This window comes from Haliotis asinina, chromosome 13 (assembly GCF_037392515.1).
Source record: "Haliotis asinina isolate JCU_RB_2024 chromosome 13, JCU_Hal_asi_v2, whole genome shotgun sequence".
Lineage (NCBI taxonomy): Eukaryota > Metazoa > Mollusca > Gastropoda > Lepetellida > Haliotidae > Haliotis > Haliotis asinina.
In genome coordinates this window covers 46,517,140-46,534,419 of record NC_090292.1, presented here as the reverse complement: position 1 = coordinate 46,534,419, position 17,280 = coordinate 46,517,140, and the positions used below count along the sequence as shown (strand labels likewise).

The following is a 17,280-nucleotide window of genomic DNA, read 5'->3' as shown; positions in this document are numbered from 1 at the left end:
ATGTAAGTTTTGGTCAGGGCTGGCGAGTTTTACTTCTAACCAGCCCTGTTGTCTTCCAGAGATGTTTGGGAGTTTCATACCCTGACAACAGTTTTTATTTATTTCTTATTGCTTACATTTGGGATTTTGTAAATCATTGAGACTGGGGCAGGCAATCCAGTGATCAACAACATGAGCATTGATCTATGCAGTTAGGATAAGATGACGTTTGTCAGCCAAGTCAGCAAACCTTGCCAACTGATCCTGTTAGTAAACTTTTACAACAATCTGGTTTACTGAAAACCAGTCCTACCACGGATCTTCATGAGTTGGTTTTGTTGTGACAAACAACAGTTACTCCTATTGCTAACATCTCAGGTTTTGTTTGTTATTTAATGCCACACTCAGCAAAATTCCAGCTATATGGTGCCAGTCTGTAATAATCAAGATTGGACCAGACAATCCAGTGATTGACATGAGCAGCAATCTGCACAATTGAGATACTTGACATGTCAACCAAGTCAGCAAGCCTGATCACCTGATCCCAGTAGTCAGCTGTTTTGATGACTAAATCTAACCAAGATCTACCAAGGTCTTATATCTAGTAAGTAAACATGGACATGAAATTTGAGTAAGGTACAAAACCATAAACATTTTTTCTACAAGTAAGTTCAAACTTGATGAGACCCGTGAAGGTCCCCGGGTAGAATAGGCCTTCAGCAACCCATGCTTGCCATAAAAGGTGACTCTGCTTGTCGTAAGAGGCGACTAACGGGATCGGGTGGTCAGACTAGCTGACTTGGTTGACACATGTCATCGGTTCCCCATTGCGCAGATCGATGCTCATGTTGTTGATCACTGGATTGTCTGGTCCAGACTCGATTATTTACAGACCGTCGCCATATAGCTGGAATATTGCTAAGTGCGATGTAAAACTAAACTCACTCACTCACTCACTCACTCACTCACTCACTCACTCACTCACTCACTCACTCACTCACTCACTCTTTCTTGATGATAAGGTTGACAACACTATTTTTTTGAGTGGTAAGGCTTTATTTCTATAAAGAATACATGAGTGGTATAATATAAAAGGGAAAAAGACAAATACATGTTGATCAAACAAAACTCAAAATTCTTCAACCCAACATACCCAGGGTGTCTTCATATCAAACAGAAACAATTACAGAAATACCAGCACACAAACAAATCTGTTTGCAATATCAGGAGGGAAATCATGCCAGTATGTTTGATGCTTTGAGCCTTATGTTTTAACACAGACTTTGGATTCAACGGTCAGATTCAAACTCGCACCATATTTCAGCCAAGCGAACATCAGTAAAACTAAGCAAAGACTGTTACATTCACCCTGGGTATCAAGGTATGAATTTATGATGTGATTTTGGTGTCAAATTAACTCGAAACTACAATAAAATAAACTCTCTAAATAATATGCATAGATGAAACTTCAAAGAAAATATCTCTGGATGGATAGATACGAAGAACTGTTTATACATGTAATAAGCAATCTGTACACAACCTTATATAGACATGTTCATTAAAACACCAGTGTAACGAAACACCAAGCCATTTCACAGCATTACAAATGACCAAGCACTGTTAGGGTAGGCCAATTTTATTTCTTGTTTTACAAGAATGAGAAAAGAAAAATAACATGAATTTGTCCCACTCAAAAAATAGAATCCTTATGTTTTCATGGGCCAAATATGTCAGATTGCTTTTTGCCCCATATCCACTTCAAACACTGACAAAAGTTACAAATTTATAGTACAAATTTAAAGAATTATTACCTCTGTGATATATAATTATTTTCTGAGGAAAATATTTCGTAAAACATGAAATGAAACTGGTCTGGCCTTAGCTGAACATCAATGATCCCGAGGGAGAAGCAGCAATACAATTTACTATGATTCTACTTTAAATAGGCATTTATAAAATAACTTACATAAATCTAATACTTTGCAATATGCATGCAATTTGGCTTATTAAGCAGAATAACCAATACAAATCACAGAAAATATCTATCACTGTAAATAAATCACCAAAAGTTGTCAAAGATGGTCTGCTACAATACATGGCAATACTACATTAAAAATTGAAATGAGTAAGAATTTCCCAACATTCTACAAGTAATCTCTCTCCTTTATAGTCCACCAGTGGAATACAAAGCAATCCTGATTTTTAATTGTTTCTAAAAAATGAAAAATCTCTTGAGAACAGTTTCATACTTTCTGTTCAATATTACCATTTCTATCTGAGGAATTTTGTGGGTGGAATCAAACCCGGGCCATTAATGGTAATGGGCGAACATGTAACCACTGGGCTATCCCGCCAGCAATCTAATACTGTGTCAGTAAGTACTTCAGTGTGATTTTTTTTGAGTTGTAAACCTTGTCTAATTGATAACACACTGCATAACACCTCTTAATAATATTTTTTCACACTAAATCTGTTGATAGATTCTGAGTTAACTCAGACCAATTTTATTTTTTTGTTTTACAGATACGCCGGTTGTACTTTTCAAGAACAAGAGAAAAAAAATTATTTTCCCCACTCAGAAAATAAAATCTTAATGTTTACTGGCCAAAAACGTAAACTTGCAAGGAAAGATTAAATTTGTATTTTTGTCCAATGAACTTGATAAATTCCTAAAAGTAAAATACTTTTCGTATTTACAAGGAATATTATTTTGACTGGTGATTTTTTTATATATTTGTTCCCTCCTGCATTTAGTTTTTTTGAGGACAATAAAAAACAACATCCATTGAACAAAAACTAAAATTAGTCTGTTTTTATCATTATTTCAGTTTGAAAGTACGATGAAAAAAAAATACAGGAAATTTGTTTTAAGAGTGATTAAAAAAATGATTTGTCTAAATATTTCCTTAAAATATGAAACATGGAATTTCTCAATTAGCCAAAAAAGAAAAATAATTACAGATCACAGAATAGTTTGTTTGGGGCTAAGTTGATTGTTAGGGCTAGTACAGAGCTTTCAGCAGTGTTTACGTAATATCAAATAAAATAATAAGTTTCCAATATCACAAAGAGTAAGTCAGGTAAGTTACATTATGTGTGTTGGCTAAATGCAATAGGAGAGAATGCAGGTCTTGAACAAGCCTCAGTTTAGGTAACACAAACCTGCTTGCACCCTTAGGTAATGACATTGTTGCACCAGACAAAAGCTGGTTGCTGAGTACAGAATGAGGTTCTGAAAAGGTCTCAGTTAAAGGAAATCAAATTTACTTGCACCTGGTGCAACCTTAGGTAATGACATTGTTGCACCAGGCAGATTGCTCAGCATAGGATTATGTATAATGCTCGAGTTTTGGTATTGACGATTTCAAATCTCATTACAACATCCAAAATAGGCCTCATACATTCTGCCTTTGCAGAAAATCAAACCTAGATCTAGAAAACGCTTCAGCCACTTGGCAGCAGCAGTGCACTGTGATCAGTTGTTGTGTAAGTAGTACATTCTATACATATCAAAGGTGATAATTCACAAAACGTTTTGGTTTAAAAGAAGCAGGTGGTGACGCGTTTTAGCTCAAATCTCAAAATATAAATCAATACAAAGTGAGAGGACAGCTATATAAAGAACCAGATCGACAACCGTCAATGCATAAAAATACAAGCAACCTGCAGCAAAAAGACAACAGTATAAAGAACTTTTTTACACACATGAATAATATGATAAAGAGGTATACACATAAAAATCATGGTGTCAATGTCACACTTGTCATGGTCACACTGTCAACATCTCTCTTAAAAATTAGACAATTTTATGGAAATTGTTAAAAATTGAAAATCATCCCCACCAATCCTACAACCCAATGCTTGTTTTGAAGCATGAAAAATTTCATGCCTTTACTCAAATACAATCTCTAACAATCATTCATCACGTTAAAAAAAAAATTAAAGTCCAAAACTTATAAAATTAAACATTCACCTCATAACAGGGATGTTCATTTTCCAGTGATCCATGGACTTCAGTCAATTTTATTTTAAATTGATCAATTCTGTGAATTGTCTAAATTAAAAGAAAAATCCAGAACTCCATTCCATTACACAATATTAAGGCTTGGGCTGAAAATAGATTTTTCCTGTTGCTGGCCCTGTTATCTCTTTAGTCCTTTTTTTCCCAAAGAGAGAATAAAATTGTCAAGGACATTCTGTTGTGATGTTTTTCAAGTAACCTCCTACAGGAGCAGTGTGGTTAATTTGCTCCTCTGAATATTCAACAAATATCTAATATGATGTTCCATCACTTCATCTTGACAGCAGAGATTGAAGTGATGTTGTCAACATGGAGTATTGAAGTGACAGTACAGCAAAACAGACCAACACAAAACATGTCAAAAGTATGTACAAGAAAACTGAGAATATACCACAACATATATAACGGATGTATTCACAAACAATCCTACAATCATAAGCACTTCTCAACAATCTCAAATCACAATCTGTTATACCTATAATGATACCACTCTGCATGGAGATCAGACAAACCTTGAGTCAGACATCTGAGCTCAGACAAACCCTCCACAGGACGTCTGAGCTCAGACAAACCTTGAGTCAGACGTCTGAGCTCAGACAAACCCTCCACAGGACGTCTGAGATCAAACAATCTACAGGACGTCTGAGCTCAGACAAACCTTCCACAGGATGTCTGAGATCAAACAATCTACAGGACGTCTGACCTCAGACAAACCCTCCACAGGACGTCTGAGATCAAACAATCTACAGGACGTCTGAGCTCAGACAACTCCTCCACAGGACATCTGAGCTCAACATGACATCTTACACAGGATGTCTGAGCTCAGAAAGATTCTTCAAAATATGTCTGAGCTCAGACAGCAACTTGTTAAAAAAAACAACAGACGCATAATATGATTAGCCTAATTTCTTCAGCACCTTAATGAAAAAATAATAATCGTGATTCATCTTAAACAAAGAAAAGAGAATAAATGCAAATATATTTTCAATGATAATCCATTATTGGTTCAGAACACAGATCCCCAGAAACACCAGGATGAATACAATATCCACAACATAATTACGTGACCTTTTATATTTCCATTCCGAACTTCCCATTAATAATAATAACTGAAATTAGATATGCTGCTCTGAAACCTGATACCCAGGTTAGAATTTGTCTTCTGCTGCAAAAATGCAAACTGCAGGAGGCGATGAAAAGGAGGGGGAGGTCAGACTCGCTGACTTGTTGACACGTGCTTGTCGTAGTAGTTTACTCGTGATGAACTAGGTTGGAATTGGTCTGCAGCATGTGCGCAGACTAATGTTGATCACTGGATTGTCTGGTTCAGACTTTATTTACCAACCATCGCCATACACCTAAGGTATTGCTGAATATGGTATTAAACAACAAACCAAACCAAATCAAAAGTAAACTAAAACCTCAGTAAGAAAAATCCATGAATGCAAGAGGACAAGAGAAAAGGACATCCTCATTTAGCTTTAGTTTGTGGATCTTGATGTTGAGTGGTACCAGTGGATCTGATAAAAGTGAGATTGCTAAGCTTGACACTCGTTGTACCTCTGGTAACGGTGGTAACGTGCGTTACCTGCATCCCAACATGGAAGCAGGTAGATCACTTGGCTATTGCTTTCCTTAATTAGCAGTCTCCCAAGAGTATACAATCAAATTTATTCAGCACATTAACAAACCTTGGTTTTGCAAATACACTGAAAACACTGAATTTAATCATTAATGTCTGTGTTTTGAAGAATGAGCATTTTCAAAATCGCAAGAGGATGTCAGTAACTCAACTGACATCCTGACTGTGCGTTACCCACATCCTTGCAAGATTTTAAAAACGCTTATTCTTCAACAGATAGACATTAATGATTTAATTCAGTGTTTTCAGTGTATTTGCACCATCAAGGTCTAATACGTCCACTAATTCGTGGAAATAACCGCCAAGCAATCTACCTGCCACCACGCTTGTTCTTCAACACACAGACATTAATAAGTCTAACAACTCTGCTAATTCAAGAGAAGTAACCTACAGGCTATCTACCTGCCGCCATGTTGTGATGCTGGTAACGCATGGTCCCAGCATTACATAACTTGCAACGACACTGGGCTCTGGACTTTGTCGTCCAATAACCACCATGCTACACCTACTTGCTTCAGCTATCACTACGACTAAATCTCCATCGACATTGCATTAACATTTTTACCAACTACAGCGCATCTTCAGTTTTCATTTATAGGATATAAATTATATTATGCAAAGAAATTAATTTGTTTGTTATTGTACCTGGAAACAGTCTGCCATTTCTAAAATCATCAAAGTGGTCTATGTATGTTGAAAACTTCACATACTGAATTCGAACAGACATCGGAAACAAGCTGCATATGCAATGCTTTCTCCTACATACAAAAAAACATCAACAACAAGACCAATATTCTATAAACAATGGTGATAATACATAATCAACTTAATGCAAAGACATATACTGTTAAATAGTTGACAGGAATACATTAGCCCTTGAAAGGCATTTCAAAGTGGCACATGAATACATGACATGTTTTTATGGATAATATTTTTCATTCTTCACACAATATTCTATTTTGTACACAACATGACAAAGGGGTTACTAGTAGCTCGGAAACATTGTGTTAAGAATAAAATGTTCTCCACAAAAATCTAGCACAATTGACATTTTTGAAGTCCAGACTTAAAACGCACCTATTCTCAGCATTTTACCTATGATTTCAGCTCTAAATACACAAGTGTAAATATTCTGTGGTGCTTTGAGCCATAAGATGTGTATGGATGATACGATAAATGAACTGACTTTGATACAAACATTTAGTCAGTCACAGGAAACTGGCATGAGGATTTGTGTTGAATATCTGTGCCAACTTTGGACACACAAAACAAGATAAAGAAGATAAGATAAATACACTGAGAGAAAAAATAACGGATCACAGGAAAAAACAAGCATTCCTTTACTGCTTTCCAGTTTTCATCACCAGATTGCTATTGAAACATATTAAAGGAACACTTGTATTTTCCTGTGATTCTTTATTTTTTTCTTTCAGCATATATTGGCACTGTTATAAAAAAGGCTTTAGCCGAAATAGAACACTGGCATAAAGATCAAACTGTGCCCAGTTTTTGACTCGACATACTATGATCCCTTTGGCTCAAAAGCGGACCAATGATTGCAGTCTAGCTAGAAATCTAATAAACATAACATACTCAATGAAACACTGATCATAATCAGAACATCATACCAGCTCTCTGAAGTTTTTGCAGAATATTTTTCAGTAAAATAAAGAAGTTCCTTAACAAGCCATCATTTAAAATATCGTCACAGTTCATTTGGTTATGAAGGAGCAGTGCAGATAAAGGGACAGCCAGGTATTCGAGGAAGCATGGAGACAGCACTGCACAGGTTAATGAATATATAACTTTCTCGGCACTTGTGCATGTGCTTCTCAAATGCCTGGCTGTGCCTTTCTCTGCACTCCTCCCTCGTAACAAATGGTGAACTGTGTCAATATTTTTAATGATAGTTTGTTAAGGAACTTTTATACTTTTAAGAAAATATTCTGCAAAAGCCGCACAGAGTTGGTATGATGTTCTGATTATGATGAGCGTTTCATTGAGTATGTTATGTTTATTAGTTTTTGAGTTAAATTGCAATTCATCGGTCCGCTTTTGAGCCCAACAGACAATAGGTACAGAGATTCTTAACAAGGAAAACAGTCATCCTTTCACAGACCAAAGCTTCACTTAGCAGATCAAAAAATCCTGAATAATGATTACAGGTGAAAATTAAAACTATGGACACAATATACAAAGAAACAAGATTTTGAACAGAACACACAGTTACCATGGATACAAGATAAGGTTTCGGCAGATCTTAGAAAACTGATGTAATGGTGACAAGTGAGTGAACGAGTTTACTTTCATGGCGCTTTAACAATATTCCAGCAATATAAAAGTGGGGCACTGAAATATTCGAGCAATATCAAAGTGGGGCACTGAAATGGGCTTCACACATTGTACCCATATAGGGAATCAAGCCTGTGTCTTTGGCGTGACGAGCTAACACTTTCCCATATAGGCTAACCCATGGCCATGAAAACTTGCAATGTGCATATGTCAGCACAGAAGGTCACAAATATGTTCAGTTATAGTACGTGGCATTAAAATTACAGATTTGTGTTCAGGATAGTTCTGGTGTGCTTACTGGTACAATGTGCTTGAGATTGCAAGTCGGCCATGACAGAGAGATCAATCATATAGCCATACAAAAACATTAAACACACTATCTTACACAAAGTAGATCAGAATGAATATATGTACAATAGTTTTGCTGTCTGACAGCAGATTCTTCAGCTGGTTACTAAGGATATGAGAAACCATGGCAATGCATCCAAAAGTTGGTGTAGTTTACCGAAATGCAAACCCTCAAGATGCAGAGGATGGGATCAAAGTTAACTACGGTCAAGTCTTGTTAATCCGACATTTCCCACTGCACACCAAATTGTCGGATTAACGAGGATGTTGGACTATATAAATGAGACTAAATTCTGTTGATTCAAATTGTTACCACCGAAAGCATTGGATAAAGTCGACTGTCGGAAAAACAGTGGTTGGATGTGACTGTAGTCACAAACAGTAGAGAACATCACAGCTTGTCCTGATTAAGTGAATACTAATGCATTGCATGACCGTGCCACAACTGATTTAGCACCTTTGTCAGCCGAATGTCAACATGTCCCAACATACGACATAAGGCCATTTGACATCTTAATGTTGAGAAATCATCAGCAATGTCCTTTAATTTCTAAGAAAGAAGCTAGAAATGGTTCAATGTTTCCAGTGTGTGCATGAACACAACATTCATATATCATTCTCTGCTACACAATTTAATGAAGTTAACTCGACTTGCCGTTTGTGCCATTTGACCTCCCATGTAGAGTAACTCAGGTCAGTAAGCTGTAATACATGAAGTCACATCCCTGTGAAATATTCAAGTGCCAGAGAATTCCGGGTGAGATGCAACAAGTGGACAAGTTACCCTCAACTTCTGACACGTGAAACACAATGTGAAAGTTCTATCGTGATGTGAAACTGATGATTCACATCAGAGATTGACACAGAATTCCACAGCAGGTACAATGCAAAGTCACTGCACAATAAAAGACAGAGTCAAGCAGTGTTTTTAATCTACAGAAACATTATTTAAAAAAACGTGCTTCAGGACATGATTACAATCGAATCATTGCCAGAAATTTGAAGCCAGTGTTAGTAGAAGCCTTCATGCAGCAATAATCTCAAACAATTTTGATTTTGGTAAAATCCATTGCCCGGCATCTCAGTCATGTGAGTTTCTCTGTTAATCAAGCAAATTCATATATCATGCTGTACCGGTGTCTAGTCGACTCTCAAATGTTGACAATGTTGCTCATTTGAAAAGTCAACAAGAAAATCGGCTAGTATAGTGGAACACTTGTCAGGGAAAGTCATTTTATATGTGCCACTGTACCAGCGTACACTAGCAATTTTAAACATAATTCCACCCCTGGCTATCACTGGATATCCAAAATTTTAAAAACAACTGATCTTTATGTTCAGTGATATTTGACAAAGACTTGGAACATCAAAGCAAGTCTAGGACCTTCTAGGAACATCTAGGAACATCCAAGGCCATCTAGAAACATCCAGGAACACCATGGAACAGATCCCTGTCTTTTTGGACACAGGGTTGTACTGAGATGTAAGGCACTCAATCATTTCGGCCAATTCACGGTGAATAGAGACTGTCTACTGATTCCATGAGGAGATTCACAGATTGGCAGTCTATTGTGCATTTTGGAATTGTGACAATTTCTTGTCCTAAAGAACGGCATCAATATAAGTAATGCTTGTTCTTTATGTCAAATTAAGTTGAAATGTCTTGACTAAAAACATTGTATAAGGCAAGGGTAGCTGGCAGTCATAAATGGCAGCCATTTTTAGAAATCGACGGTTTGGTGCTATTTAAATTGATACATTATTCCTGTAACAATTAAAACAGGAAAAGGTACTGTGCGCCGTTTCACCCTTATCAAAGTATGTTTAATACTAACAAATTGCAAAATATCTAAATTCAAGGATGTTGATGTAAACACAGACACTATTTTCCAACACTGACATTTAACTTATATAAAAGATAACATGATTCTTGTCCATGTTGGCATTTCGCAAATATCAACTTGCCACGTAGTTAAGGTTGATATTAACTTAATGTCACCACTGACATTGATATTAACACAGCGACAGCTTGTGTTGTCAATAATCTCAGATCGCTTCCGTTAGAGTTGACGCCTTGTTACATGATGACGTCGGTGTCATCATTAGATAGCAGAATCTCGCGGTCCTGGTAGGGTCGCCGGACACGTTTGATGAGGAAGAAGATGACTAGACAGATGAGGCAGAGGACCACAATGCCGCTGACGACAGAGGCGGCAATGATGGTTGTGCCTGCAACAAAAAGCTGAATAATGAACAGGAGTGAGTGAGTCAGTTAAGTTTTACGCCACACTCAGCAATATTCCAGCCATATGCAGCGGTCTGTAAATAACTGAATCTAGACCAGACAATCCAGTGATCGATATGAGCATCCATCTGCACAACTGGGAACCGATGACACGTGGTCAACCAAGTCAGCGTGTCTGACCACACAATCCCATTAGTTGCCCCTTACGACAAGCTTAGTCGCCTTTTATGGCAAGCATGAAGGCCTATTCTACCCCGGGACCTTAACGGGTCTGAACAGGAATAAGGGGCTAGAACTATGAACAGGAACACTGGCCAGAGATACCGAACAGGAACATGGGACAGAAACGCTGAACAGGAACACTGGACAGAGACAGATGAAAAGTGAAATTTCAATTTCAGCACACATGGATACCGGCAGGTGGTACCCCGTTGTAAAAAATAGCAAAAAGTGACAACAAAATAATGATAATTCGGTTGTTTAAAATTATGATACAGAGTTGGCCTGTCGATTTCTTGAAACTGTAACATTTTGGTTTGTTGCAATTATCCAATTCTGATAATTGCAAGTATATAAAATCCTATCTCACATCATGCAGCTCTCTTCCTATCCTTTGACTATGTGAGGAACATGCTTTAAGTTAAGTGTGAAACACAAGCTGTTGGCTGTTGGCTTATGCACATTACATCAAGCATCGCTTAAAAGAGATCGGACAGTTGTTGATATGCCATTCTACCGAATGGCTACCTCATGTATCGACGAGTGTATAGGAACGGAAGTGACGTGATCTCCCTATCTGCACATGCGCGAACAATCCAAAAACTTCACTTTTACTGAAAAGAAATAAGTCCGAAGAAGTCCAGAGTGGGGAGGAAAAAACATCCAGCGTTGGGTGGGCGTAACCTCCCTATGGTAAGGTAAGTACTTAAATATCTAAAACATTTAGATTTTAATATATTTATAACTTACCTTACCATAGGGCTTATGCATACGAATTCGACAGACAGGATGGTGGTGTTGGGCTTCGGAGGACCAACCAAAGAGGAACCAAACGTGTCTGAATAAAATCGGGACCGAGGAAACTAGCTGGTAACTGGAACAAGAGACAGATAGTAATCCTCAGTGAAGTCAAACTCCGAAAGAAATCAGCAAATAAACAAAGTTCACCAGAATCATACACTTCCTTAAAACCCCGAGGTAATAAGCCATAATTACCTAGTGGGTGGAAGGTCGGGTGAGTCAGGTGACAAGGCAGTTGTCAGCTTGTATGTGAGGAAGGAGAAAACGCTGCAATGGTCAAAGCATCAGACGACCTTTTAGGTCCTGAGTAGGATGTGAATAGGTCTGTGATCGGCGAAATCAGGTATCTTGAGCCAGTGGTATTCTGACAAGGTTGGAGTGTGTCAGGAACAGGCCTCCGATGAAAGTCAACTCCTGAGATGGTTCCAGATGGGACTTCTTGCTGTTGACAATCCACCCCATTTGCTCGAGGAGACGAGTGGCAAACGCCAACTGTTTGCGTAGCCACTGAAGATCGGGATGATTGAGGAGACAGTCGTCTATGTATGGGTCGAAATCCACATTCAGGAGACGGAGAAACCAGGTGATGGGCGTTGTGATACGGGTGAACAGCCACTGGGCCATAGAAATGCCAAACGGGAGTACCATCCATTGGTAGAGACGGTTGTTGAATACAAAGCGCAGGAACTTCCTGTGCGGCCAGTAAATTGGGACATGTAGACAGTGGGGTCCTATAGGTCTACACTGACTAGCCAAGACCTGGGGCCGAGCTTGGCACGAAGTTGTCCCAAGGAGACCATGCGTGAGTGCGGTGGGTCCTGAAGGTACAGCCCGTTGAATGTTGCCATATTGTGAATCATTTGCATTTTCCTAGAATCCTTCTTGGGTACGAGGAACATGGGTGTGTAGAACCCCGGGTTTCTAGAGCATTTTTGTCTAATAGGGTCTGAATGCTGTCAGCTAAGAGCACACTTTGGGCTGGAGAGTATACGCGTGACTGGGGTGTCGTCAGAGGCGGTGACACGGTAATGGAGAGCTTGTAACCGGTCTGAAGCAAGTTGGTGACAAATGGATCTCCTAGAAATATCCAGTTTCTCCAGGAGATCCCTAGTCTCCCACCTACAGGAGTGGGTTGGATCAGGACGACTGGAGGCGGGAGTTCCAATCGCACAGGACCAAATTTTCAATGAACTGATTAGGGGGGCTTGCCTCTGCCCTACTAGGCATGGCAGGAGGCTCCTGGGTGTGCTCAGGTGCACGACGCTGTCCATCATTGTCGGCCCTACCACAGCCACGTCCTCTGCCGAACGCTGAACGTACTGAATCGCGTCTTGGGATGTAACACTGCTTCCCTCTTCCTCTGGATGCTGAATGGCAACAAAAAGCAGATCCTAGAGCTTGAAAGATTGAAAGTGACACTTCCGTGTTAGTCAACTCTGCGTGCTGTTTGTAGACCTCCGTGATCATATGATCGAAGAGATAACTTGACGAAAACAGCTTGCGTTTAAATTCCTCCTGCCAAGTACAGGGGTCGAGGAGGCCGAACTGCTGCCGAACTGCCGAAGTCATAGCTAGCGCTGCTCCCAGATGTGCCACCAAATCGTACAATACTTTCCCTTCCCTGAAACAGTGACGAGAGATTATCCACCCTAGAGGCGCTGTCTTCAGTGAGGTCTCAGGCGGCTGCTGAAGTAGCTGAAGCTAAAGCTGAGATGGGTTTAAGCATACGCTTTAACTCCGAATCAATAGCCAGCATACTGGAGTCCTGGACTCTGTATGAACTCTGTGAAGAACTAGCCAGACTTTTAAGTGATTTGTCATGAGCTGCCCCGTTATCGGAAAAATCCAAACTGTGGATCTTGTAGCTTGGCAGAGAAGAGAAGCAATTGCGTCCGCCACCATCGGATGCAGAGGAATCAGTAATTCTGGTGAAAAGCGAATACCTTTCTGATCATCCAAGTCAGAAGGAGAGGGACAATCCAGGAGCCTGTCATACACCACAGACGGAGGTAGGTAGGTGCCCCGTCATCCGAGTTAGGTACATCCTCGTTGTAATCAGGTGAGAACTGATTGACTGAATGACTCCGACGTCGATGGCCAGCTGCAGAAGTTGACATTTGAGGCTCCACACCAGAACAAAGATGAGCGTCACGGGAACGCGATCTGAGACGCCACGGCAAACGGCGAGATGGCGGAGTCCGGGAGCAAGAACAGCGTGCGTGCTTGGAGTATGCCGGCGATCTGGAACACCTATCCTTGTCCGATGAACAACAAGGAGAGAATGATCTGGATTGTGAACGACGACAACGATAGCGAGGAGGGCTCCTGGAGCGTCGACGTGAGTAGTGGAGCAAGACCGTCTATCACGCCGGGAGCGTTCCACTTCTAAACGTCTAGCACGCTCTTCTATAAGTTGCTGAAGTACCATCTCTTCCCTAGAGAGTGTAGCTGTAGGCGTATGCTTGGGAATTCTGTAAGACCCCAGGTGCCGGTATAGGTGTAGGCACTGACAATGGAACGATGGATGGAGGTGACGATGGCGTTGGTGTCGGAACAGGCATAAGCGTTGCTGCTGTAGACAATATAGCATCCAAGGGCACAGCCACAGGCATTGTCATCGGAGTCAGAAGAGTAGATGCCAGAGTAGAGAGCAATGCTGGCGATGGTGCTGGATCAGCGCTCGGTTGCAAAAGAGTTCTCAAAAGCTTCTACCCCTTTGGGTGAGAGAGGGCATCCGGGTGGGAGAGATCGATGAAAGAATCCGAGGAGCGCTGGGTGCGTCGGGTGCGTAGGAGGTAGAGGACGCGTCAGCAGAGGCGCCGGAGTCCTCGATGGTGATGGGTGGTTCTCCTGCGTCCGAGCAAGCAATGACCGTGATCCCAGGGATGAAGCATGGGAAGACATTTCCCTTTTCCTCTGAGTGAAACGTTTCCTTTTTGCCGACAGATAGGCCTTGAATTCCTGAATATGGAGAGATGAGCAATGATGGCATCGATCATCAAAAGTACAATTAACAACTGCACAGTCCGGACACCAGGGGTGGGGATCCTTACAGAAAGTGCAAAACTGCTGACTCATAACAAAGTTGCAACATGCAGAGAAACAAACAAAGAACTTAAATGATAAACACGCCATAAGGGAATTGGTTTAAATTAAAAAAAAACCTACAGCAGAAATGGAGTAACACCCCTGTAGAAAAAAGAGCACGCCCTAGTGACAAGACAGCAGAGAGTACACAACCAAAATGGCTGCCCCACTGAATCACGCGCAGCGTAAAACATTTGTGACAAAATGGATATTTAAGCAGTGTTATGTGCACAACAACACATACTGGTAAAGGAGACGGTCAGGAGTCCAACATTTACCAACATGTGCAAGGAAAAATGGACAAGCAACATGGAAACTAGGACATAATGCCGCGAGTTGAAAAACACGAGGTAGCCAGGTAAGTGAGGATAAATTACTGTAAACTTCACCACCAATAAGGGCAAAAAGGTAGACAAACCATACCTACCTGTGCCAAAAACAACTTTAATTCACAGCAAGTAGCAAAATAGCATAACCAAAAAAAAAATCACATCAGACAGGTAAGACACTTGAAGTAATAGTGAAATTTTTAGATTGTTTGCGCATGCATGGATAGGGAGATCGCGTCACTTCTGTTCCTACAGTCTGGTCGATACATGAGGTAGCCATTCAGTAGAATGGCATATCAACGACTATCTGATCTTTTTTAAGCGATGCCTGAGGTAATATGCATAAGCCCTATGGGAAGGTTAGTTAAAAAATTAAAAATTTTGTGTGAGTGAGCACTTAATCAGTCTAGAATGAAATCAGACATACTATAACAACCTCAGTTTGTGCTTAGGAGTTCACAAGATGGCAGTACAGTTAATCTCTACTCACTGTTGCTTGATGGGTGTGGAGTAGTCTGGGGGTTTTGCTTGTTGGGAAGAGTGACCACATGAGGTCCCTGGGTGACCGGTGGACTGGGTGTTGAAGCTGGAACAACCAAGGGTGAGGTGAGTGAGTTGAATCACATCAAGATTTTTAACTTGACAATTAATATATTAATATTCTAATAATATAATATGACTGAGTGAGTTTAGATTTACGCCGCACTCAACAATATTCCAGCTAAATGGCAGCGGTCTGTGAATAATCGAGTCTGGACCAGACAATCCAGTGATCAACAACATGAGCATCGATCTTTGCAATTGGGAACCGATGACATGTGTCAACCAAGTCAGAGAGCCTGACCACCCGATCCCGTTAGTCGCCTCTTACGACAAGCATAGTCGCCTTTTATGGCAAGCATGGGTTGCTGAAGGCCTATTCTACCCCAGGAATGGGTATAAAATGACTGAGTGATGTCACTTCACTTAGTGCTTACTGCACACACTTAGTGCCACACTTCACAAAAATAGGATGGTAGGGTAGCCTAGAGGTTAAAATGTTTGTTGGTCATGTCGGAGACCAAGGTTCAAATTCTCACATGGGTACATTGTGTGAAGCCCATTTCTGGTGTCCCCTGCCGTGATATTGCTGGAATATTGCTAAAAGCGACATAAAATCCTTTGCAATAACGTGCTTCGCAATACCATAGATTCGGTTAAACCTCAGGGTAATCCATGGCTCCCATAAAACAAGAGGCATCAGAAGATGACATATCCCCCAGGCCCCAACATGTTTGAAAGGACAAATCATCTGACAGTTACTTGATGTTGTCTTATATTAAGCTTGAATCGTTTCCATGGAAGTCATAAAAAATATAAATGCCATATATCTGTAAACAGCAAAAAGTCCAAAACATTTCCATGGAAACCGAGGAAGTAAGAAATCATGAAACCTGTAAATACCAAAAGGCACCACTTCAGGTTCTGATTGATATATATACCAAGTTTTGCAGAAGAATATTGAATGGTTTTTGAGTTTTGCACCAGAAATGAAGCCCATCCCTCCATTTTGAGACTAAGTCCGAAACGTTTCCATGGAAACCGAGAAAACAAGAAATCACAAAAACATGTACATAGCAAAAGACCACTTTATGTTCTGACTCATATATCTAACATTTTTTCAGAAAAATATTGAATGGTTTTTGAGTTCTGCACCGGAAACGAAGCTCGTCTCTCGTCTCATCTCTCCATTTTGAGACTATGTCCAAAACATTTCCATGGAAACCGAGAAAATAATAAATCACAAAATCCTGTACATAGCAAAAGGCGCCATTTTAGGTTCTGACTGATATATCTACCAAGTTTTGCAAAAAATTATTGAACATGTTTTTAGTTCTGCTCCGGAAATGAAACTCACCCCACCATGGAAAAAACAAAAAAAATAAAAATGCCAAAAATCTGTAAATAGCAAAAGGCACAACCTTAGGTTCTGATTATTATATCTATCCATTTTGGCCTAAAAATATTGAGTTATGCTCCGGAAACCAAACGATTACAGACGGACGAATTGCGATCACACCCCTTCACGAAACTGAAAATAGTTCATCAACAAATCCGCTGATAAATTACGTAAACTAGTGAAATTCAGTGAGGATGGCAACTGTCAGTGCTTATCGTACATATCCATTGTGTTTCTGCTGCTCAAAGCATGCAGGGTTTTCTCAATAATAATCATACCAACATCATAGTAGGAACTTTTGAAATTGAAAGAGTTACAACCAGCACTTACAATTTTGCTCTGATGCAAAAACACAGCCATCCAAGGACATATGGTGTC

At 40.0% G+C, this 17,280-nt stretch overlaps 1 protein-coding gene across 3 annotated transcripts in view; it reads right to left on the bottom strand.

The window, feature by feature from the left end:
• Positions 1 to 1,014: 1,014 nt before the first annotated feature.
• LOC137259921 (uncharacterized) overlaps positions 1,015 to 17,280 on the bottom strand; it is a 41,584-nt gene continuing 25,318 nt past the window's right edge. For 2 of the 3 annotated variants that reach the window (XM_067797565.1, XM_067797566.1), the window contains exons 7-8: positions 15,454 to 15,549; positions 1,015 to 10,511 (exon numbers count right to left, since the gene is read on the bottom strand). In XM_067797565.1, coding sequence (XP_067653666.1) covers positions 10,360 to 10,511; positions 15,454 to 15,549 — 248 coding nt within the window. In that variant the 3' untranslated portion in view covers positions 1,015 to 10,359. The remainder of the gene's footprint in view (positions 10,512 to 15,453; positions 15,550 to 17,280) is intronic. The other variant, XR_010954718.1, reaches the window with a different exon arrangement.